Genomic DNA, 20,650 nt, shown 5'->3' on the forward strand with positions numbered 1-20,650 from the left:
CCCCCCCCCCCCCCTCTTGTTTAAACTTTACACTTTTTTTCTTTTTATTTATTAACACCTCAACAAGCCTGTTTGGTCAGCCCTTACGGTTAAGGTCTCATAACTTCTCTTGGAAATGGCTTCAGAGCCGAAAGAAAACAAGAATGTACTTTTTCAGTCACTTTGGGTCTGTTTTTCGTGCAAGTTCTGAAGCAATTAGGTTAAACCTTTTAGATTTGTAAAGTTGCACACAGTCAACATCTGGAATACAATGCTTTACTATGATTCTCTTTTAAAATATGTTTAAGAGCTGTCCGTGCATGCGCGACAGGCTGGAGCTGTCCGCACTCAGGGCCATGCAGCAGTTGGCAAATAAAGATAAATTCTGTTGTGTTTGGCAGCGGTTCTCCCTTCATTATTTTCCACTTTGCCCAGCGCGCATCCCAGACCTCAGCAGCTGCTTGTCATGTAAAGACACTCTATCAGGCCCTGACAGCTCCTCCCATGCACACAGTACGCATGGCTCATACACACTTCACTTGAGCTCACACCCCCATTCACAGTCCTACATATGTGGGGAACATATGTAGTGATCTGTCTCACTACCACTCCGCTCAGCACAACTCTTTGCACACTGTGTAGCTCTCTCATCCCCTCTAGTTCCCTCATCTCTCATCTGGTGTCAACCCCTTCCCCTAATTTGGTTGAGTTCAGCCCCATGTCTACGGTCACAATTGACTTTTATTAGAAAATCTTTGATTCTGGGACGCAGATCGTTCATGGATTTCCTCATAGCAAAGTGTGTCTGTTAGTCGGACCTGACACTTGAAGGTTTTAACTTATCTATCTTGTGGTCAGTCTGTCTGTTGGCCAGTTTCCTGTTTCGGAGAAAATGTTGACTTCAAAAGGGTTTAGTTTACATGAGTGATGAAGAACAAACTAAAAAGCAAAAGGTTCTCCTGTGTTGTTAAGAGGCCCATTGTCTTTTGTCAGCAGTCCGCACTGTGTTTCTCACTGTACGCAGGATGTACTGTATTTGGGGTCTGTTCTGCAAAGCATTAAAGTCAAGTCATATAAAATATTGAAAGCAGGGCTAATATTTATTTAGTAAATTGAGTGGTTTTTTGATTAATTTTCTGGTGTATATTACAGGTATAATATGCTGTTTCCACACTTATTCTCAAAACAGCTGTCAGTTTCACTTTCTCGTCATGTCTTTGCTTAAGAAAGGCCACAGTGTGGAAAGTGGAACTGAATAAAAGTAGAAGGGGAAATGGGTGTAAATAGGAACCTGACAAGGGTCATCTTTGTTGTTTATGCTCTGAGCGCAGACTGTTTGCGGGGGGGTTGCTCTACAGAGTGGTGGAGACACACACTCATACGCAGACAACCGGATATAGCTGCTTCCACTGTTCATGTCATGTGACAAGGTTTGTGGTCACAGACAAGGAAGTTGTAGTGTCCTCCTGTCTAGAAATGACAGTACTATTTAATGACATGTACTGCTAGTTAAGGATGTCCATTGCAGATGTGAAGTTATTTCATTTCTTGGTCCCCCATCTCTGTGACAGTCTTTGTCAAAGTTTTTTTTAATTTAGTTTTTACATCCACCTGTGAAAAGTTTGTTTGTTTTTTTTAACTTACAGTATTATATTAGCTGTTTCATTAATCACATAAAGGGTTTAGACTTAAGTGTCACATTTCTTCATAAGCTTGTTTACCTCTTTGTGTTATCTGTGGCCTCGCACTAGGGACCATGTAGACTTGTCATGATGTCCTTAATATCGCAGTTACATAATTCAGGAAAGTCAGTTGCTTAGAGCAGGGGTCTACAACGTTTTATAAACAAAGGACTCCTTAACTGAGAGAGTTGGAGCAGGGATCCCCTACTACATACCGTATATTGTATAAAATGAAGTTGCATATTAAACTCGACATACAATAACATGTAGGGCAGCCTAAAACCTTTATATTAACCTTTTTAGTGCAACACTATTAAAATAATGATTGTCTGCATTATTTTATAAATCTTTTAATGTTATACATGCTTGTGGCATAGTGAATCCTTAGGGTGAACTGTATATGTGGATGGCCTTAGTGACTACCTTACCTATAGGCCAGTAAGCCTATCATCAGTGGGGATTTGTATTTGCTAATAATATGTTGGAAAAAATTGCCAATAATTTGCAGGCCCCCCTGCATTGACTCTGAGAACCCCCTAGGGGTCCCGGAGCCCCGGTTGAAGATCTCTGGTTTAGAGTCTAGTGACGGAGAATGGTGAGCTGACATTGTCATCTTCCCGACATCCATGTGACCAAGACCACATCAGTGTGAGAGAATGTCTTGCTGACAAACACCATGCCATGTGCTGCTGCATTCAAATGACTTCTGGTGGGTGAGGTGCGTCAGTGGAGCTGGTAGGAAACCGACTGTTGTTGTAATTCGTTAACACACAAATACTTTTCACTGCTTACAGGTCAGTGTACACAGACAAGTGTATTTACACACAAGCACATACATGCATACCCAACCACCTGTCTCTGCCCCTCAGGATATGAATGCTATAATGCAGAGATCTTCAACAAGGGGTCCGGGACCCCTAAAGGGGCCTCAGATTCAATGCAGGGGGGCCTGCAAATTATTGTCAGTTTTTCCAACACATTATTAGCAAATACTAATACCCACTGATTGTAGGCTTACTGGCCTATAGCTAAGGTAGTCACTAAGGCCATCCACATATGCAGTTCATCCTACGGATTTACTGTGCCACTGTATGTGTAACTTTAAAAGATGATTTATAAAATAATGCAGACAATCATTATTTTAATTGCTAAGTGTTCTATGCACTAAAAAGGAATGAATAACGGATTTAGGCTGCCCTACACGTTATTGTAGGCCATTGGTTTAATATGCAACTTCATTTTATACATTAAACGGTATGTATGTTCCTGCTCCAACTCTTTCAGTTAAAGGTCCTTGGTTTAAAAACGTTGAAGTCCCCTGCTATAATAAATGAAATCTGGAAGTGATTTGTGCTGCCAAACTCAAAGTTCAAAACTTTAAAGTTGAGTGTACGCCTGCGAGACAAGCATGCACCTTCATCTGGTGTCAGGTAGGGGGCACATTAGTCTAGCTTTGCCAGACCTTCCTGCACAACGCTGTGGAGCTGCGGAGGAGGGTGTGGCTACTCCACACAGCGTTCCAGGATGGGACAAAAATCGTGCTCTGGTTTATTGGCATTTCTTTACCATTCAAAATCATAATGAGCGGCAATAACCGCTGCACGGAGCCCCGTGCCACTGGAAAATAGCCTTGGGAAGGAACTTGTTTTGGTGGAACATGTGTTCTTCAAAAGTTGTTTGTCGTGCAATAGAAAACTCAGATTTGACCTTTAGTCTAGCTAGCTGTCTTGATTTACCTTGCAGAGATCTGAGGAGCAGGTAACCATAGTCATCATAAATCCACCAGAGTTTAGAATTTCAACACAAAGGAAGCGGACGGTAACGCAAATTCGGTCGAAAAAATGGACCAACAGTGGAATTTCTGGCGGCAGCGGGTTAATCCCAGAAGTGGAAGGTTGTGGATATAGACTAGGGGTTACATTGTGCACTTACTGTCCTCACTGTGGGATGGCATGGACTATTGCTGGGGGATATGGGTCAGCCAAAACCTGACCACAGAATGAGGCACCACCTGAGGCCCAGCTGAGGAAAACAGGGATTGGTACAGCTCAAGAGATTTTCTGGCCGCTGTGTGAAAGATTTAGGCAATTTACGTTTGGATTGAACAGGCTCTTGGGGTAACTTGCAGCTGATACTTGTATGGCTACATGTACTCCTAAATGGCACCTTTTCTGTGCTTTTGGTTATTTAGATTTTATGCTGAGGTGTGGAAGTCTAGTTCTCTTGAAGACCTGTGATAAATAATGCTATGCATGTGGATTCTCTGGAGACCAGCATGAAAGTGTGGGGGACTGATGTGGAAGTTGATTGGTGAGGCTTGTAGTTTAAAACAAACGACTCATCACAGTAATTGGGTTACATTAATACAGTCATGAGGGAAATCCTCCAAATGTATTCTTGCCGTTGTGTTTTTTTAATTAGGACAGCTAGTACATTTGGCTTTATTGGAAGGTGGCAAGAATGGCTAATCTAAAGTCAAGCTAATTTCTAGATTAGCTATGTTTGGTGTGAAAACACTTACACTGCAGAAAACCAGATGGAAAAATCTCATGTGCCATGATGAAAAATGTAATAACATATTAGACATCTGCTGTGGATTGAAGACTAAAGCACGGTATATTGTGCTATGGGGCAGATGTTTCCTCTACTGTGGTGATTGGTGCCACCACCACCACAGGTGTTTTTACACTTGGATGTTTGCTCTGGGGTTGAGGGCTTGATGCTCTGCTTGAAAGTGATGTACAGACAGCCTGCTTTACAAGGCTTCATCATGCTGTTTGCGGTCAACTAGAATGACTTTTCTAAAGTGTCCTTTTCTTTTTTTATGTTGACAGAGAAAAGCCATATGGGAAATGTCCTATTAAATTTAGCTGCTCATGTCATCACTTTCCTAAAATAAAGTTTTAAAAAAACAAAGCAGGAAGAGGAAGTTCATACTTTTAAGGTGTCAAAAGGGACAAATCTTGAAAAGTGACATTAAGCCAATGTTGTAAATTCTTGTCCTCTACTTACACAGTATATTTTTTATGGACGCACACTAAGCAGAGGAGACATTACAAGCAGTAGGTTGGTCTGTACTGTCTCAGACATGATCTGTTATCAGTTTCATTAGTCAAGTGTTTGTTTGAAGGAGGGTAGCAGAAGCTCATATTGACAAATCTCCCACTTCTCCCCTACAGACACACACATCCTCTCTCTCTCTCTCTCTCTCTCTCTCTCTCTCTCTCTCTCTCTCTCTCTCTCTCTCTCTCTCTCTCTCTCTCTCTCTCTCTCTCTCTCTCTCTCTCTCACCACACTTCTGTGTTAGAGGAAATGGGGCAATTAAGGACAGCTTGCTACAGCTCTGCATGGGGTTAATATGCAGCTCCGTAATTAAAAATAAATTACACTTTTCCTGTATAAATATTCAAGTCCCTCTTCACTGTGTGCCCCTGCCTTGTTATGGTATGTAAGCTATTTTTTCCCCACGTCTGCACAACATCTGGCGCGACATTTCCTGAAGCATCACCGGAATAAATTGAGTTTTGTCTGCCTACGAGAGATTCATTTGTGTGATGCTTGTGTGTCCAAGCGAATGGGATACACACGCATGGCTTGAGGTTATGGGTGTTGTCCAGAAAATTGGAACTGTGGAAAGTTTTTATTTATTTACTGTATTTGAAAATTGAATTGAGGCTTTGGCACACATGATGCTTGTGTTACAAAATAATTGATAGGAAAGAGACAGAACAGTGGTTGTGGTTTATAAAATGATTAAATAATATGATAGATGCCATAAGTGCAGATGCAGTGTGGAACTCCACTGTCTTTTTACAGGTCTTAGAGAGTATTTGTAAATCTTACACAGTTCTGTAAAGCCTTTTGTGACGCTAGATATAGCTGTGCAAAATTGCCTTGATGTAAACTGAGGCAATTTTGGTTGGGACTGAAGCTGAAACTGTTGATGGCCGAGTTGTATTGCTGGTAATGTAGGTGCCAGGTTCTTTTTCATAATAGTAGTGTTGATGTCTCACTATCGGAGCAAGCCTCACTGCGACCCTCAAAAGCACTTATCTCGTTACGCCAATCCTGATTGGCTGGTGAACCTGTCTGCACCAGGTAATGCCAACTACCATAAATAGTGTATGCAGTTGGCACAGCGTCATTCAAAAACCTCTTCACACCCGGTGCATATGTCGCATCAAGGTTAGTTGGCTTAACTGTCCGCAGACAGATCTTACCTAGCTTCTGTCACCAGGTGCTAGCTAACTTTGTGATTCTGCTTCTCTGGTCACACCAGATCGGACACAACCTTCTCCTCTCCCCACTGACCTGCGGGACGTGTGCAAATGTGCAGTGAAAAATTTGGAAAGGAAAAGATTGCCCCTGGCTAAGAGTGCATCGAGGCAGTTTCTCCCTGTCTTTCTGAAGCTACTAACCGAGGTGGCATGACCATGGAAAGACCACCCGTATAGCAGCATAAGGCTGATACCGGCGCCTCATCCCTCAATTGTGTGGAGGTGGATGGCCTGGGTCTCCTGCGTATGCCTCTGATGGAGCCACTGGTTATGGCACATCTTCACCCTGTCAACAGTGTCTTCCCGGTGGCCTACACTGCCATCTAAGTCGGACTGGTTTCAGTCGGCCCTGACCGAGAAGGTGTAGAAGGCTGCACCGCTTTCGACCAGAGCACTCAACGTCCTCTCGCTCCTCAGTATGAGAAGACGTAGGACCTAGCATCACTCGATGAAATCCTGGTCATCTTGGACTTGTGCATCTGTGTTCAACACTGTGTGGTCCAGGCCACGAGGAAGGCGATGGGAACCATGGTTCTTCAGGAAAGGGCACGGTGGCTCAACCTCGCCAACATGTTTGCCAAAGAGAGAATCTTTGGCTCAGCCTTAGCCTCCACGCAACGCAGATGTAAGGCCAGGAAGAAGCGCTGCAGCTTCGTCTACCCCTCTAAACCTCTGTTCCCCCTCCTATGCAGCGGAAAACCTTTTGCCGCAGTTCAAAATCCCTCTCTGCCAAAGAGGAGACTGCAACCGGCTGGCTCAGGTATCTCTTGCCCAGGTTTCAGCTCCCCTCTCGAGTTGCCAGTTTTAAGTCTAGGAAGAAGAAGAGAGCGGCCTGACAGGCTCACCTCACAAGTGACGTTGTTGGCTGTTAATGGTTCACCAGCTCCGCCTGTTTGGCCTTTGAGTGTGCTTCACAGGGCTCCCCAAACCCTTGACCTCCAGCCGCTATGGACCGTGTCACAGCGAGACATTGCTACTAGAAGGGGTTTCAGCTGTTGCCCCTTTCTCTTCTCCACAAGCAGACACATTCACATGGTTAAAAATAAATAAATAATTAAATGTAAATTCTGAACAACAGAATGCTAGAGCCTCTTCCACTAGGTAAGTGAAGGGTGTTTGAGGAAGGGTGTCATCAGGTGTTATCAGTGTTCAGTGGGGGTGATTTTATCATTCTTGTAGGACCTGGTCGATAAACACAAACCCTTTTTCAACGATTAAGGTTTCAGCCATTTCTGCCTGTTGTGGGATTTTGAGGTAAAATGGCAAGCCAGCATTCGCTGGTATGCCATTTTATGAAAGAAGTGTGCAGCCTTCTCCCTTGCTCCAGATCACTGGTGCCATCGTGCGATTTGGCGGTGGCTTGCTCCCACAGAGAGACATCTCAATCATATTAATCAAAGAACCGGGGTTATGAATATAACCTTAAGTTTTGACAAGGAAGAAGATTGTGTGAAATAAAAAAGCCCATCTCTAGTTCTGCTGCATTGATTTAGATAATACTATTCTTTAAAGTATACAGGATATAACTAGTTAGGTTTATGTCTAAAGTTGACAAAGCTAAGAGCCTAAATGTTTGCTTGCCAGTTCAAAGAAACGTAATGAGGATAGAAACGTTTTTGGACAGTTTGAATGTTCCCTAAGAGTCTAGATTGCAAGTGACTGCTGGAAAGGAGGCAGACAGGACAGGGGAAAGGGTCCTGACTCCTACTAAAGCCACCATTTGTCCTGCAGCTGACCTACACTAAAAGAAAGACAGTGACAAGGTGGTCATTTTAAGGTGCACTAGTGAACAGCATAGTAATTAGATTACAGAAAAAGGGTTGCACCTCAGGAAATTAAAACCGAAAAAGAAAGAACACTGTTTTGTCAATAATCATGAAACTACAATGTAAACAAAATGGTTGGGCATTGGTCAGCATTCTGAGAATGAAAGCATGTGCTGTTCCTCAATTAAGGTTTGTCCGTGAGCTGAAACCTTCTGAAAATATCTTTGTCACGGCTTTTTTTTTTTTTTTACCTTGTCTCATATAACTCAGCAGTCATTTTAATCTCTTTCTCATATCAGGAGAATACATCAAGACCTGGAGGCCGAGGTATTTTCTTCTGAAGAGTGATGGTACATTCATTGGCTACAAAGAGCGACCGCAAGATGTTGACCAGCTGGAAACCCCCTTAAATAACTTCTCTGTTGCACGTGAGTATCTGCTTGAGAGAAACCACAGCATTTCCCCCCGTTTCTTGGCAGCTTGTTTTACCCTTTTTTTGTTTGCTGCTTTCTTGTTTTTACTTGCGTTGTTATCCTCTCTGAAAAGTAATTCTTAACAGGAAAAAAAGCATGTCCGGGTGCCTGTGAGGTAAAGGTATGAAAGCGAGTCCTCTAATCCTCTAATATTATAACCAAGTATCCCTTTATTGTATGTCACTGTAAATGACTGTGACTAGACTCATTAGCAAATTGGCTCTAGTATCATCTCAACAGATTAACTGCAAGTTTCTTACAATGGGGGCACTGCTCCAGGGCAAAGCAAGCTCTGCCACTGAACATGCATGCAAGATCTCTTGCTCCTAAAATTAATATATCGATGCGATTCCTTTTCTGTGTGTGTGTGTCTACGCCAAACTCCGTTTTAATACTGTGACAGAAAATAACAACAAGAATTGCCAAGAGCAGATAGCCCACTCCATCTAAAATCAGAGAAAGTTGTTGTGATAAGCTGTGCAGATGACTGAACACAGCAATTAGACAAAATTCTGTTTGTTTAACTAAATGTTTCCTCTCTGACACTCTTGACTTATCGTGGGTATTAGCCGCCTGATTTCAAGTATTTATCTGTGCGCTGCTCTGAGGCTCTGTCTCCATCAGCGGTGGCTTTGGTTTTTGTCACCAGTGCAACCCCACATCAGAGGACACATGGTGCGTTTCTGCTGTCGGGGCTGCTGCAGCTGGATTACATATTCAGCCTGATGGAGCCATGTTGGATCTCAGTGGTGGTCCACTTCCCTGTCCTCCATCTATCAGACAGAGGCCATTTTGTGTCACATCCTGACATATTTGCTGACGTGTTTCATTTGGGAACAGATGTTAATGTGAAGGAGGTGCAGATGGAAATCTCTGCGTTCTAATTTCAGTTATTAGACTGTTGTGAATAATTGTTTTGCAAACTGCTTACAAGACAGTTGTTTGCTGCAAAAGTGTGAGAATTTAGTGAAACGGAGGAAAAGGGTGTGATGATTTGCTTTTTAATAAATCCTTAAAATAAATAAGTAAAACTTGTACACGCCAATCATTTTCAGTGTTCACTTCTATTTTGCTATTTTACATCACTCATTGAAGTGTTGGTCTGAGAAATCTAGCACTTTAATTATTTTCCTACATTATAATTATTTAATTTTTGGAAAAAACAAGTGTTTAATTGTAGAATTTTAAATATATAAGTGAAATAATAATTATAAGAAGTTTGGGGATTTATGTCATACTACACAATATCAAAATTATTATCAAATGTTAGATTTTAAAGTAGCTGACAAGTTAATGATTGGAGTTGTTTTCCTCCACCAAAGTGCACCTGTTCTTTTCCAAATTGGCTGACAGTGTCTGTTAGGTTGGCGATAAAGATAAATGGCTATAACTGTGGTTCTGTCTCTTTCCTCTGCTCCCCTACACACTGGCCCTTCTCGCCATCTCCCTCACCTCCCTCCCTCCCTGGCTGTGGTCAGAGTGCCAGCTGATGAAGACGGAACGGCCCAAGTCCAACACATTTATCATCCGCTGCCTGCAGTGGACCACTGTCATCGAGCGCACCTTCCACGTGGAGACCCCCGAGGAGAGGCAAGCAAGAAGCATACACCTCTCAGTTCACAGAGCTGTAAAACACAAATCATTTACATTTCGAGAATTTGCTCCTGTTGCTAGAAAGCTGTTTTACAGCTTGGTCTTTCTAACATGTATAAGAAGCACACACAGATGTACACATTTAATCATTGTTATTGCGCTTGCACAAGGTCCACTGGCTATTGGCAGAACTTGTGCTTGAAATTGCCTTCCTGTGGATAAAAAAGACAATTACATGATTGGGCTGAGGGGCTTGCATGATGGCAAACTGGCAGATGTAATCTTTCTGCTGCTTGTGCCTCCCTCAGGGAAGAATGGACTAAAGCCATCCAAGCAGTGGCTGAAGGCCTGCAGAAACAAGAGGAGGAGATGATGGACTCCTCTCCAGACCCCATGGACATGGAGGTCTACCTGACCAAACCCAGACAGAAAGTGGTAAGGCCCATTTATACTGCTGTGTATCATCTACTCTCTGGTATCTTCACATTGACACACCTCAGCATTACCATAGACTTTTAAGTCAACCACCTTCATTTATTCCTTACCACCCTAAGTATATCCTGGTCTTCCAAGTTGACCATTACTCTGCTCTTGCAGCTCTGCACTTACACCACTTTAGCCCACTTTACTTTGCCTCTTCCAAGCTACTTTCTACTTTCCCAACATCAGCCGTGAGTGTCTTAGCACCAGATAGTATGTCCACCAGGTCATGACATAAAGGTCTAAGGCTACCGGATTGGATGTCCCCCATTTTCAACATTCTCCAAAGTGCCACGGTCAGAGGTTAACCGAGACTTAATTACATATAGGCCAAACCATTAGAGGAGTTGCATGGTAGGTGGAATAGTTCCTTAAATGCTTCTGTGTTGTTGTCAGCAGGATTGTGTCCCGTGGCTAGTTAGAGCATGAGTTTGTTAATGCTTCTGTTTGTAACCAGATGCCACTTTCTCTCCTCTGGTTCTCCAGACTATGCACGACTTTGAATACCTCAAACTCCTGGGAAAAGGCACTTTTGGCAAAGTTATCCTGGTAAAGGAGAAGGCCACAGGACGCTACTACGCCATGAAGATCCTAAAGAAGGAGGTCATCGTAGCAAAAGTGAGTGGATGCCAATAAGCAAGTAAGGGGGGGGAGACACACTGGGGCCGGTGGAGCAATGACTGATACCTAAATGGTTAGCCATTGTGAGAGTTGCACAAACACTCTTTGTGGCTTTTTTTTCCAGGATGAAGTGGCGCACACACTCACAGAGAACAGAGTCCTCCAGAATTCAAAGCATCCGTTCTTGACAGTAAGGAGCTCCTCCATATACCTAAACAAACCTTATTTTAACTCACAGAGATTCTCTTCAATCCAACTCCGCAGCATCCATTCAGAATTTTACCAGGAATGTTTTGAAGAGCTGTTTTTACAAAGGCTGCAGTCGAGCTGGGCCTTTTTATAGCAAGGCTGGACATTCTTTTTTGTTTTATCAGTTAACTCTTTCTGGGTGGGTTGTAGTGAAAGACATTTTGAAGGAGTTTAAATGGTGGGTGGAGGCAACACATAATGTGATGTTCTCAGTACAATGAATGGGACCAATGTTTTCCACAGTTGTTGAAAAGCCTCAACACACTGGATACACTATGCTGTATTTTTATCTTCTGACTAGACATTTGTTTTTAAAACTGAAACTAAAGGGTCAAAGCTGCAAAGTACGTTGTGATGTTTCATTTTACAATCAGCTGTTTAAATGCCAGGTTCCTCTTCAATTAGCTGGAAGCATCATCAAGTTCTCCTTTAAGCGTTCTCGCTTCTTTCTGCAGGGACTGAAATACTCCTTCCAGACACATGATCGCTTGTGCTTCGTCATGGAGTATGCGAACGGTGGTGAGGTAAACCATCTTAACCATCACTAAATCTGCATCTGTAGGGAAATCATAATACTTTTGAACAGTTTTACTGATCCGATTTTCCCTGGAATAACCAACTTTTTCTTTGTCTGTCCTCTGCTGTCTTACTGTCAATCTCCCCTGTTTCCGCTTAGCTTTTCTTCCATCTGTCAAGGGACCGTGTATTCTCAGAGGAGCGGGCACGGTTCTACGGTGCAGAGATAGTCTCAGCGTTGGACTACCTGCACGCTGAAAGAAACGTGGTCTATCGAGATCTAAAGGTAGGTTTGGAAACATGTCCTCACTTTCTCTGATCTTTGCTGTCAGCCTCTCTTTTGTCTTTTTCTTTCTCCTTTCCCCCCCTTCCCTTCATTTCTCCCCTGGTAGGCTATAAATAGTTTTTGCCTCTATTGAGAGTAGTGGCAGTGGCCAGGGCTTATTGATCTGCCTCCCCCAGATCAGTCTCCAGACCTCACTGCAGCTGGAGGAAGGATAGGTCCATACGCTTACTTCAGCTAGACATAAATAACCACCAGTCCTCTTTGAAGACATCGCCACGGCCCTCTGTTACAGTATGACCACAGTGTTCTCAGTGGGTGATTTTTTTTTTTGGTGCACTTTGTGCATGATTGATTGCAATTTGCTGGCAGTACAGCCCTATTGGTTAACATAGAGAAAATGTCAATCATCCTAAAGGATAGACGCTGGAAGGTTTTAGCTTCTCCTTTTTTAATATATCTTTTCACAAGCTAAACAAAACGTAATACTCCAGACATGAGATCAGAGAATGATGCTGCAGACTGTTAAGACATGTTTGGGTTTAGGAGGGCTGGGGGGGCAGGGGTTATCGGCGTTGCAGTAGGCATATGTAGCCCTACTACTTCCAGCTGATAAAACTATACCAGCCAGGTCAGCACTCTCTCTCTCTCCCCCTCCCTCCTTCCCTCCCTCTCCCTTGGGTTTATGAGCCAGGCTCCCAGCCTGCTAGGGTTCTCCTGAAAATGCCAGGGTAGCAGGATTGGAGGATGTGCTGACTCTGGCCAGGCACTGTTGGCCACGTGTGAGCTACAGCTGCCAGGTGACTTTAACTGAGAGAGAGCAAGACAGAGAGGGAGAGAGGATACAGTGATAATAAAAAGCCATACAGCCTTAAGTAATGACACTGCATCATGCACATCCTTTTGTAGGTTACCTGTACATGTAATCTTGAGGTATGTTTTCAGCTATGCATGAAAGTGTTGTTTGATTACGCTGAAAAACTTTGGCATGTTGAAAAAGTAAAGATGTGATAAAGGCTGATAGACAGATTTGTTCAAATAGACCTTTGTCATTTTAATTCCATCAATTTATACTACTACAGAAAAGGCATTCATAAAATGCTACCGTTGCATGCCTCAGCTACACTAAGAAGCCCATACAATTAAGAATAAATTGAACACAATGTACACACGGATTAAGTGACCAATTCATTCATTTTAATAAAAAAAAGGGAGAAAACCCAAATGACAACTTGGGTGGTAAGCAGCAATGAAATGTCGTCCAAGTTACTGGTGCTCAATTGATTAGGTTATCTTGCATAAAGGTCATTGCTGAAAGTTCGGGCACTAATTGAGATTTTACTGTTGCCCAAATTTTTAAAATGTACTCAATACTTGCCCAATAATTACATAGAAACATAACTTACACTGAATGTATTTGCATGAGTAATGAATGCCTGTATTTTTGTTCATTTATTAATTAATTAATATTCACATTAATTATTAATTCATTAATATTCTCATCACCTCTCAGAGTTATTTGCTTGTTAACTCTCCTGAGTCATTTTACGATATTGCTAACATTTGTCTTATTTCTGTTAATTCCTCAGCTGGAAAACCTTATGCTGGACAAAGATGGACACATAAAGATCACAGATTTTGGCCTGTGTAAGGAGGGGATCAAGGATGGTGCCACCATGAAAACTTTCTGCGGGACGCCGGAGTATCTAGCACCTGAGGTAATCACTACAGTAATTCTGTCTACCTGAAATATTGAATTACCCCTTTCTTGCAATAAAGTCGGTTCAAAGAAAATTTTAAGGAAAACAAAAATGAAGTCATCTTTCAGGTCACTTTAGAGTTGCCAGAGTCTCTGAAACACTATGGTGGGATGAACGCTATTCTTAAATGTCTAACATAGAACTTTGAATTGGTTGAGAACAAACCAACAAGTGACCCTTTGAGCCCTTCAAGGAAGCACATGCATTCAATATGTTTCTTTACCTTACCTGTTACTTAATAAACCAAGACAAATTAAGTAATTTTGAGTAGATTCCAAACAAAAGTGCTACATGTGTTGTTGGACATCAGTGGATAAAAAGAAGGGGGAAGAAAGGGCAGCTGTCCCAAAATGCCTATCTAATCTCCAGCTGAAGTCTGTGAGTTAATGAGTGTACCGTGTGCCCAGGGTTGGGCAGCCTGCTCTCATATTTGCCATATTGGGAGGGGTGTGGCTGCTCCCTATTGCGTGCAGGTATTACAAGTGTTGGAGTGGGCTGTGTAACCTGATATTGCATTGTGAGTGTTGACAGTGTGTGTGAGTAAGCACGGGAGTGTTTGCGCTAGCCCCTCGTCCGTTGCCGTAAAAATGTTTTCCGGGAGAAGGGTGCCCATGTTGACACAGTTGCCGTATCGTTGTTTTTAGCCTCCATTTGGAATTTTCTGCTTGGAGGAGGAGGAGGGGTGATTGGCTGGCAGCGCCTCAGGAAACGTGAGCTTCCGCCCCTGGAAAAAAAAAGAAAAAAAAAGACTACATTGGCTACAGCTGTTGTGTGTCACCAGGGGAGCCACAGCCCCACTTCTGACCTGGATGCCTCGCCTGACCTGGGGAGAGCCAGAGCTGTCATTAGCACGCTACTCCACAATGCTCCAGGCTGCCACATAGGAATGTATAGTTGTTATCTTCATCAGTCAGACCAAACCTGCCTCTAACCATGAACATCAAGGCAATGGACTGGGGTATGCTAGCATTTGAAAATGCACTTACTCACACCTGGACAAATGTTTATTTTCTGTACTTCTATAAACGTTTTTATAGAGTTCCCCACCTGTCCATCCTGAACTCTGTAGAGCCCACTTTGCCCCTCCACAGAGTTGCACAATCTATGACAGCTCCAGCCTCCAGCAGTGGAGAGCAGGGAGACATCAGGGGGTGTTACCATGGCAACAGGGTCGCTGGCGAGTGTCTCTATGGAGTGCTGGCCAGGCAGTGTTACAGGTTGTTCTGCAGTAAACAATGACCTTGTTGTGTATGCTGCACAGGAATGCTGTAACGTCTGGGAATATTCCACCCAGAGCAGTGGGGGAGAGGGAGGGAGGGAGAGGGAGGAGAGACCCGATCTGCCTGACCAGTTTGTCTCTGGAGTAAGGAGTGGGACAAATTCACTTTGTCACTTTTATTAAGTTGTTACAAGAAGAAACTCATCATTGGCTGAGGGAATTAGCTTTTAGGGAATTTCCACAAAAAAAATGGACAGGTTTAATCTAGCCACTGAAACTGATTTGGATTCATGAGCTTGGAAGATTAATGGCTGTCAGTGCAGAACTTTGTGAACAAAAAAGTTCAATATACAGAGTAGCGCGCTCCAGAGAAGCAGCAAGTGTTTGTGCTTTTATCTCTCCTCCCCCTGTCTGTGCTCCTTTGGGGCAGTGTAACAGTATTAGTTTGGGGCTGGGGCCCAGGCAGGCAGGCAGGCCAGCAGTCCTGGTTACGTATATGAAGGATGAGCTTGGCTCCTGTGCTCCTGGCAGCTTCACAGCTGTGGCGCTCTTCTACATATATGGGGCAGCTGCGGGCCCAGCTGTCGCACGGTGTGAATCACACGACAGCGGCGCTGGAAATAGAGACGGCCCAGTAATCCTAGCTCCACACCGGCTTCACGTTACTCCCCCTGCCCTCCCAATCCTCCTCCTCGATGCTCACCATTCACCGCAGCGCCAGGCGGTGTGCCCACAGACACATGCGCAGCTGCGTGCGTGTGCACTCACACACAGTAGTTTTGTTCCTTTTACGGACACATCCGTCCATCTGTTTTCCAGGGCCCTCTCTCGGCCTGTGCACTGCTGTGTCCATATCTAATTCTATTAATCCACCCACGTCTTTTTACCAAAGTTTCTATTCTTAGGTCTGAATTGCCTAGCATCACGCTGCCTGAGGTTTGAGAGAACAGACTGTTCTCCTTGTCTTGATTTCACCTTCAACATCCGCCTGGCGAGGTAGAATCCAGAACATGTCCCCTGAGACCTTGGAACAACTCTGCTCAGCAGCACATTAGTCATGCAACAGGTTGCGCTGTTCAGTGAGCACAACACTGGAAGAGTTTGTCTCATTAAGAACTGTCAAGAAAAGTCATCCTATGGATATAATAAGACTAAATATCTCCCTCACTTCATTGAGCAGTTTGTTTGTAGGACTGGTCTGTGTTTGTTGCCACACATTTGCTTATTTAAGCGACTCACGCCTCTGCTGCTTGTTGATCTGTACGTGTGTTTGTGTATGTGTGGAAGGCCCTGTGGTGATTAAATATGCAGGGCTCTAGCGGAAACTCTATCCTTGCTCCAAATGTGAGATGTGAGTCAGTGCTGGCTGGACCTGCCTCAAAAGCTCAGACCAGAGAGGGTGATGGGGGACAGTTGCTTTAGGGTCTGGATGTACAGTACAACCTACAGAGTTGCTGTCTTCACAGCCTTCTGTTGTTCTGATGTCCAAACTCAACATTAGTGGTTGAACTCTAAACTTAAGCCACACAACCGTATCAACTGAACTTTTATTTAGGTTGAGGTACAATTATTCTGTGAAAAAAGGTAGATAAATTATACTTTTTTCACGATTATAATAAGACAGTTAAATGTCTTATTAAAGAATATAATACCTACGGACTATACCCCTTCTCCAGGGAGTTAAAGTAGCTCATGAGCATCCCCCCAGATGCATTAAATTAATGTTTACCCCCCCTTCATCATCCCTTAGGTGCTGGAAGACAACGATTATGGGCGTGCTGTGGACTGGTGGGGTCTGGGGGTGGTGATGTACGAGATGATGTGCGGCAGACTGCCTTTCTACAACCAGGACCATGAGAAGCTGTTCGAGCTCATCCTAATGGAAGACATCCGCTTTCCTAGGACACTCGGCCCCGAGGCACGCTCGCTGCTCTCTGGCCTTCTAAAGAAAGAACCAATGCAGAGGTGAGGAGCCTTTACTCCATCCTCTACATTATATTAGTGAATCTCAAAGTGGGTGTCCTCAAGTTGTTTATGATGCAAACATGTATTTCAGACACAAGCTTATGTGCTATTGTTATGATAGAATAACTGCTAAAGTTGACAGAATTCTTTTCTTTTTTTCTGTCATAACACATTCTTTTGTACTTGTCTTCTAGGTTAGGTGGAGGGCCTGACGATGCCAAGGAAATCATGCAGCACAAGTTCTTTGCAGGAATTGAATGGCAAGATGTTTATGAGAAGAAGGTCAGTTTCTTCTAAAATGTTTTCTCAAATATTCATGTTGCTTTCTTTCTTCCTTTCTCCTTCCCCCAGGGATTAATAAACTTATGTCGGTTGTATGGCTGCCATCTTGAAAAGATGTAGATTCTCATCAGAACAACTGTTACCAAACTGACGCCGCTGATGTGTTTGTATCTCTTCTCCTTTCCGACAGCTGGTCCCGCCGTTTAAGCCCCAAGTTACCTCGGAGACGGACACGCGATATTTTGACGAGGAGTTCACAGCACAGACCATCACTATTACGCCACCCGGACAAGGTAGCACCAAACGATACACATCTACAGATACCGTATACATGATACAACTTAGCTTATGTTGTATCACTACTTTAAATCATCAGGTTGTCCTTTATTGTGGAGCTTTAGTGTTTGAATGTGGAAGTAAAGCAGATGTGAGCTGTGGACTGTGCGAGAAGATCAATTGCCACCCAACTTGTATAATAAATTTCCCTGCACCTCCTGTGAGACTCTGTTAGGAATGAGGAATTACACTTTCATTTTACTCAAGATGAAAGCAGACTTTTTTTCCCCCAAGGGTAACTTAATTACTAATCCTTAAAAATGAAAAAAACGGTTAGTGAATTAATTTTCATGTGAAAACCCCCCTTTCATATTCATTTAAAACATAAGCTGTCAGGTTCATATCAGAGAAAAAATCCTTCGGCCAGAAAGATTATCTTGAGTATTTTCCCCTGTACAGAACTTTAGCTGCTTTCTTGTGTGTGTGTGTGACGCTTGAGTTAGTTTTGGGGAGTTTATAGATATGAGTTAAATCATTCTGCCAGCATACAGAGCTTCCTTGAGAGGAGTCTCCCCTCTCCTGGAGAACCAGTGCCATTAAAATGATCATGCTTCACAAAGTCATCAAAATCATCATCAAAATTACAGCCACTGTTTAAATGCCAACATGACTCTGTAGAAGGGAAATGGCAAGATAATAGACTGACAGTATATAGGATTCAGACTGTGTGATATTGACAGTCAAATAAAATTATATTTTTTAATAAATATTTTGATATAATGAGGTGAAAACGTGCTTTAAAAAGGTACAGAGAAAAAAACGTTTTAGAAATTATGATTAGCAATGTAGAAATGAATGCCAAGCAGGTGGAGCATTAACTGTTTATTTCAAAAACACTAAAACAAACTCGGAAAGTGCACCACTACTTGTTACTTTAATGCAGTCTAGGAAAAGTCAAGCTCCTACTACAACAGTAAAACAAGCCACATCTTAGACAATATCTGGTCTGATATTACAATGCAACATCATATCTCCCAGCAGTAGGAATACTTAGATTCATATGTACTTCCACTTGGAGTAGGTGATATTGTTCAAATCCTCTGTCACACTACTACATATAGGACGGGGCAATACGGCCAAAATCTTCTATGCCTGATATAGGTAATTTCATATTTCAGCAACGATGTATAAAAGCATATAAAGGAACATAAGATGCAAGGATTACAACGTAAAGCAACATCCAAATGACAAAATATATACTGGATATCGTCTTATTGCTCAGCCCTAACTGTGTATGTAATTATGTATCCAATATCTGAGTATGTATCATTTACTGGAATATTGTACATTTTCTGGAATGAATTGAAAAATGATTGAATAAAATATTAGATAAAACTGTTAATAGATAAATAACCAGGCAAGAAAGCCTGTTTTTGTCTGTCCATTAAATTAAATGCTAACATTGCTCACAATGGTTTTAATACACCCAGAAATATAAAAGGGGGAGATTCCAAGGTATAAGTGGTGTTGCAAAATTTCTGACAGCAGACAAATGTATATTGTCTCACGGTATATATTGTCACACACTCTTGTACAAGAAATAAGCAGTTCTTTGCCCTCTGTCCTCAGATGACAGTATGGAGTCATTCGACAGCGAGCGGAGACCCCACTTCCCCCAGTTCTCCTACTCTGCCAGTGGGACGGCCTAAACGACTCTCATACATTCCTCCAGTCCCACCATCTCCCCTCACCCCACCCGACTGCACTCTCAAAAGACCGGGGCCACAGCCCCATCCTCTCTGCATTGTCTGCAGATGCCGTTGGTGGATGTAACATTTCCAATCTGCAAGTTGTGTTTTCCAGGAAGGAGGAAATTCAAGACAAAACAAAGATAACTGTGGTTGTTCTGTGAGGACTTTGAAGACTGACCACGGAGAGAGAGTTAACACTGCCCTGCATCTCCTAGTTGTTATGTTGTATACTGAGCAGGCATCCATACACCATAATGAATGGGGAAATGTAGTTATGTTGTGCACAAATTAGGCCACTGATGTGATTTTTGTAGTTAAAACGTACAACTGAAAATAAATCAACCATTTCAAATAGAAATAGGCATACTGTGGACCAAAACAATCATGTGAGCAGAGAGTGTGTTGTTTGTTGAGTGGGTAATAAATCCATGTTTTCCTCTGCAAGACTTCTGAATTCAGTCCATTCAGACCTCGAGACAATTTTGGGTTCAAAAGTGAATGTACCGTATCAAATAAAGTCAATCTTTCTGCATACATACGTGTTGTAACACATGGCTGATTCTCCTAAGACTGAATTACCATTTTCTGGAGGATTTTTTTTAAATCATTTTTCTACTACCCTGATGCAAAAACTGACACAAAGCGGTCTGTTGTGCTCTCATGCTACACCACAATGAGTGATGAATCAATTGTGCAATACAGTCTGATGTTAGGAATGGAAACAAACAAAAAATGCAGAGCGATTAATCCTTAAGGTAAAAAGCTGGCCTGCAGTGGATTCCTCTTGTACATTAGGGTCACTGAGAGACCACGATTTGCCTGTTCAGGATAATACATAGCACCTCCATTCCTCCTAACCCCTCTAAAGTAAGTGCTTATAGTTCCTGATGCATTGCTATCTGGATGCTGTGCTGCAGACACCCCCTGGTTTCCCTCTGATCAGAGCCAGTCACTGCTGACCCTGATCAGAAGCTCTTCTCTCCTCTGGCTTTTCCTCCATGTACAGAACAGTATTGGGTGTTTTCCACCCAGTGCATTCACTGCAGCCTCAATGAGGTCACTTTAACATAATACACTTCTTTAGGAATACTTTGCAAACAAACTGGGCTTCAGGGGAAACCCACACAAAGAGTCATCTTTGATATGATACTTTAGGGGACTTCTGTCCCTTCACGAGCTTCTGAGTTATTTATATGAGACCAGCATTGACTAAAATGAGTTTTACTGTGCCAATGATATGCACTTTGCTGCCCCAAAATGATTGTATTTGGACTTTTATTTGTACTTTATGGTTGATAAAGACTAAATTAGCTTCTTTTATAATGTAAGTTCAATTTGTGTGTACAAATAAAACAAGAATATCTTGTTTAAATGATTACCCCCTTTTACGGATGACTGAGGCTAAACTGAGACTCTTGGGAACCGAAACTCCTATTTCAAAGTGTACTAAGAAGTATCCAAAAGCGCTTCAGTATTTT

General features: G+C 42.7%; 1 protein-coding gene across 3 annotated transcripts in view; it reads left to right on the forward strand.

The window, feature by feature from the left end:
* Positions 1 to 19,898, forward strand: part of akt1 (v-akt murine thymoma viral oncogene homolog 1) — a 35,210-nt gene extending 15,312 nt beyond the window's left edge. For 2 of the 3 annotated variants that reach the window (XM_032500464.1, XM_032500465.1), the window contains exons 3-14: positions 8,004 to 8,132; positions 9,656 to 9,767; positions 10,079 to 10,205; positions 10,737 to 10,868; positions 10,996 to 11,061; positions 11,576 to 11,644; positions 11,797 to 11,922; positions 13,509 to 13,637; positions 16,649 to 16,863; positions 17,058 to 17,145; positions 17,336 to 17,438; positions 19,051 to 19,898. In XM_032500464.1, the coding sequence (XP_032356355.1) occupies positions 8,004 to 8,132; positions 9,656 to 9,767; positions 10,079 to 10,205; positions 10,737 to 10,868; positions 10,996 to 11,061; positions 11,576 to 11,644; positions 11,797 to 11,922; positions 13,509 to 13,637; positions 16,649 to 16,863; positions 17,058 to 17,145; positions 17,336 to 17,438; positions 19,051 to 19,130 (1,376 nt within the window). In that variant the 3' untranslated portion in view covers positions 19,131 to 19,898. Of the gene's footprint in view, positions 1 to 8,003; positions 8,133 to 9,655; positions 9,768 to 10,078; positions 10,206 to 10,736; positions 10,869 to 10,995; positions 11,062 to 11,575; positions 11,645 to 11,796; positions 11,923 to 13,508; positions 13,638 to 16,648; positions 16,868 to 17,057; positions 17,146 to 17,335; positions 17,439 to 19,050 lie in introns of those variants that run through there. The other variant, XM_032500466.1, reaches the window with a different exon arrangement.
* Positions 19,899 to 20,650: the final 752 nt, after the last annotated feature.

The sequence above is a fragment of the Etheostoma spectabile genome, chromosome 20 (assembly GCF_008692095.1).
Source record: "Etheostoma spectabile isolate EspeVRDwgs_2016 chromosome 20, UIUC_Espe_1.0, whole genome shotgun sequence".
NCBI classification, from domain to species: domain Eukaryota; kingdom Metazoa; phylum Chordata; class Actinopteri; order Perciformes; family Percidae; genus Etheostoma; species Etheostoma spectabile.